The sequence below is a fragment of the Wyeomyia smithii genome, chromosome 2 (assembly GCF_029784165.1).
Source record: "Wyeomyia smithii strain HCP4-BCI-WySm-NY-G18 chromosome 2, ASM2978416v1, whole genome shotgun sequence".
Taxonomy (NCBI): domain Eukaryota; kingdom Metazoa; phylum Arthropoda; class Insecta; order Diptera; family Culicidae; genus Wyeomyia; species Wyeomyia smithii.
The window spans coordinates 214604524-214609057 of NC_073695.1; the positions used below are offsets into that span (position 1 = coordinate 214604524).

The 4534-nt window shown below is 39.7% G+C and overlaps 1 protein-coding gene across 1 annotated transcript; it reads right to left on the bottom strand.

The window, feature by feature from the left end:
* Positions 1–867: 867 nt before the first annotated feature.
* LOC129723532 (uncharacterized) lies at positions 868–3380 on the bottom strand. Its single transcript, XM_055677808.1, has 7 exons — positions 3173–3380; positions 3023–3117; positions 2864–2970; positions 2392–2794; positions 2151–2334; positions 1500–2083; positions 868–1319 (listed from the first exon to the last, which is right to left on the bottom strand). Exons 1-7 carry the CDS (start codon positions 3297–3299, stop codon positions 1131–1133), a joined length of 1689 nt encoding a protein of 562 aa, XP_055533783.1. The 5' UTR covers positions 3300–3380; the 3' UTR covers positions 868–1130.
* Positions 3381–4534: the final 1154 nt, after the last annotated feature.

Below are 4534 nucleotides of genomic sequence, written 5' to 3' on the forward strand. Positions count from 1 at the left end.
AGCTTCTTTGTTGGGAGTTGGCTGAAAATCTCGCTGCTGCTGACGGGATGAGCGTTCCGTCAGATTTGTCTGTTGAGGTAGCTTCATACTTGGCAAGTCAGTGCGAGCTCTGGTATGCAGTAAGTTTAAAGCGGATGCCGGTGAACAATTGATGAGCAAAGGTGTATTTGTAGCTGCAGCAGGAGCATACAATGTACATTAGTAACCGGTAGAGCGAATCAATTGGAAGATAACGACTAATGGAGTGCTCATAATGCAGCTCATTCGGCTGAGAAATGGTTCCTTTCAAAGAGCTCTGATATTGACAGATCAGGTGAAGTGTGAGTATGAATTATGATTGAAGGGATGCATGAACTGATTGATTAAGTTGGCAATGGTAAAGGTGTTTGAACTACTTGGGCTAATTGTTTATCCCTTATAATGGTGGATGTTAGACTTTAATTGTTTCAGGAATCATTCCTGTTTGATGTCTATTTTGAATTGAATAAAATTCTAGTCAAAATGATGAATTTGGAGAGGTCTTATTCTCTACCGTCCCTAGTTTAAGTATCGTTTACACTTGATTTATCTGATTCCTTTTTCCGAACTCTAGTTGATATGTCCATCAAACAGTTTTCGATCAGTTACGTTATCGACTTATTCAATTATCGATGTATGCTAGAATGAAACAGACGTCGTACAGGCAGTGTGGTATGCAATTCCTGCTTCTTCTCGTGAAAACCTGGTGGTAAACATACCACGAAGATTGAATATCATCTTACGAAACAAGGACAAGCCACAAAATATTGAGTGTGAGTTTTGTAACGTAAAACGTCACTTTGCTAACGATATGTAGAGAAATAAAGCTTATTTGGAATGTTTTGTTTGTATATTTGAATAGTGTATTATTTTTCGCAGCCTTAAAAACACTAACTCACGCAAAAAACTTTCGGAATCACTGATACAGACAACTCCAGTTACTTCTCCGTTCCTTTTTCAAAAAGAGTGTCTGCAGATCGTATTGACGTAACATAACATCATACAACAACTAAAATCAGTGCGCAAATATGGAAAAATAACGAACACGCAAATATGGAGAATTAACCAACACTGCAATTATTTTCGCCATCACTGTATATCATGCTCTACCACTATGGAAACACTATCCCTCCGTTGGTGGAATCTAGGACGATACTTTCAATCCAACCTATGTGCGGAGAAATTCTGGTTCCAATTAAATCAACGTCGCACCCTGTACTTAGATTCGATACCACGCCATAGAGATACCACATGTTTAAAGGGTAGTCCATACGTTTTGAAATTGGCCCTCCGTAATTCAACTGAAAATATATCGTGACTTTAGAAACTTCAATAAACTATTCTTCACTCTTGTCAGTCTAATATTTGACTATTCACTCGAGCTTTGATGAAGGCTTAAGGCAGAAGGCGAAATTCTCAGTGTCATGAGTTGAATCTCATCAAAATACTCGAGAAAACTTCATTTCAATATTTGCGTTCACCTTACAAACCGATGGAATTAGCGGAATATTATTGCTGGCACAAAGAAGATTATATTGCTGCTGCAGTGGGTCAATGCATCGTCCTTTGTTGATGATGTCTACTTCAATGTTGATTTGCCCGCCATAACTTTCTTCAGCACTGTCTTGAAGGTTAATCTCATTATTGTAAGCCGAGAAATACAACATGTCGCTGTCGAACTCGGACTCTCGCCAGAGGCAAGCTGGTAGTAAGGCCAAACCATTGCCAGAAACATTCATCAGATACTTAGCCAGTTTGACTAAGGCTATGTCGTTTTCCGGCTTAGTTCCGTTGCTGTATTCTGGGTGAATATAAACATCCTCAATTCGTACTATTTCGGAACTTAGTGATGACTCGATGTAGCCAGGTGAGGGGTTTCCACTGATACACGAAGCAGATGTGACTGCAAATCTGTAATCGATCAGCGTAGCTCCACAACGGTATTGAGAATGCATTCTTTCAAACCACCGAATGGAAATCCTATGAACTGGGTAAAAATAAGGGGGGAGTGCTATGCCATTTAGCACGGTTTTCCTGTGAAAACATTTCGAAGTGCGCAAGCAGTCTATAATGACATTTCGGGTGTGAGTTTTTCGAATAGGATATGCAATAAACATGTTTCAGGCAGTTACCTAGATATTCAAAAGATTGCTTCGTTTCACTTTCAATCCAACGGCGATAAGAAGCTACCCGGGTGTACACTCCAGCAGATCCTTCGGCGCATGGGGTTCCGAAAGAAACGACACCGACTACCAATGGGATTAGTGAACTGCGTGCATCGAGCTTTTCGGTCTGAATCGGTCCACCGGAGTCTCCCTATGATCAGATCGTGAAATGTTAAAAAATGATTTCGAAATAACACATGAAAAATACCTCACACGTATCCATGGTTCCACCGCCCGCACAAAACTGATCTTCGCGAAGCTCATTCTCACGGAAAGATATGCGATCCATACATTCTGTTTTATTAATAGTGGCCAACTTAACTTTCTGCAATTTGGGGCTCAAATCTTCAGCAAATCCCGTTGCACCGAAACCCATGGCACTTAATTCTTCCGAAGGAACATCTTTTTCCAACCACAAACAGGCACTACAAACGGCTCCAGAATACTCAGCTGGTTTTTCAAGTTCAATCAATGCAATATCGTAATATTTTTTGCTTCGTTTATATTCTGGATGTGTTTTGAAGTTCCGGATTGTGATCTGCTGTGCTGAATAGTCGTCGGCTTTGTTATTAAGGTTAGTATCTCCAAGGCGAACAGTGTCCGGATTCTTTCTGTAAAAGAATATCGATGCTGAGAGTGGTAGTTATTTCTAATCATAAAATATCTGAAAACGGTCTCACGCTCCAAAATATGCGCAGTGCGCTGCTGTTAATACAAAGTTTGGTGTTATCAGTGTTCCTCCACATGCATATGTTACACCTTTGTCTGTTGTCCATCCAATAGCTACCTAATAGAAACCAGTTAGCATCAACATTTGAAGTTAGTAACCAAAATTATACCATGTGTGGAAATTCTCCTGTAAAACTCCTTACTCCACCGCGGGTAGACAAGTAATGTTTCTCAGCAGGTTCACCATAAAAACGCTTCGGGCAGTCTGGAATGACTCAGAATTTAATTTTTTTTGCTACTTTACAATGGCAGCGAATTACCTGCTAACGTTTTCCGGTGATAATAGTCGTTGGGTTGTGTGTCTGTGAAATATTTAGGTTTTTCGTGCAGAATTTGCAATCCTGCAAAAACTTCCACCAGTGCAAAAAACAGCACAAATGTTTGCATATTTCGGCTTCAAGCTGAAGTTAAGCACTAAAGGTGTCTGACTGTTTACGTCACCCTTCAAGTATCAATGATAGGATTGCAATGCTCATTTCGTGTGGTAGAATTTCGATGGCAGTAAAACAGGAATCAGCTCGTCTCTGCGAACAAACTGGTTTTACAGGTCAATGACTTCACATAGGGTAAGAAGCGTCCCAATCAGTATAAGTACCTATTCCAAGCAGGTGGTTTACAGTAACTTCGAGTGCACTTTTTTTCGTGGAATTATGCTTCACATCATAAAGATTCATCATTAATGTAAACCCTTTGTTTGAAATAGGCTCTTCTTCTGATTAAGACGTTCCCCACCCTGCTTATTGTGTGTATCAAGAGATAAAGTATAAAGAGAGAGAAGAGAGCGAGAGAGAGAGAGAGAGAGAGAGAGAGAGAGATAATTCGCAAAGGACACCGAAGTAAGGGTAAGGAATCAATTTCAAGCAGATAATGCAACGTCCCGTGCATTGAGACGGAATACTCGAATGTGTAAGGTGAAATACCAACATGAGTGTATCATTTCGATCCCTATCACCTTCTTTGACAGCACTTGTATTCAGTTTATCAAACTTCGACAATAGAGAGTAGTTGCTCTGGCTGCACGGCTATCACCAGCACGTGTAAATTCTCTGCTTAGTAAAAGTTTACATTTCAAGTAGTTTTTCGTCAGTTTTTTTTTGCTGAAACTGGTATGTTTGATGTGAGTGGTTGCTGCAGGCTGTACAGGCGCTCAAAAATTTCAATGGATTCAGTAAGATAGGTACAAATTATTGTTTCAATTTTGTTATGTGGTGATATTCCAGCTCATACCCTGTAAAAAATATTCGACGCCCTATCTTACGCCGCACTAAGGGTGCAAGAAAATTTCGCGTGAGTGGATTGCAATATCGGTTTTTTTCCTGCTGTTTTTTTTTCATCTTCACCATTCTTTATGCATTTGCATATAAAGATGAATGACATTTCCCGTACATATAGATTATTTTACGAACTGGCAGGTTAGGATACACGGTATTTTCTGTTAAAATTTTATTCATTGAGTTTTTAAACATCTCGTAAAATAATCTATAGCCGTGAAGGGTCGTTTCTGTTTCGCTCAACCTGTGAATCATCGCATCTCGTTGCTCCGATTTTTTTACTTTTTACCGATTACGTTCGTGATTGTGTTAGGTTAGATGCGTAAACGTGTGGATGGTTGTAGAAAAGAG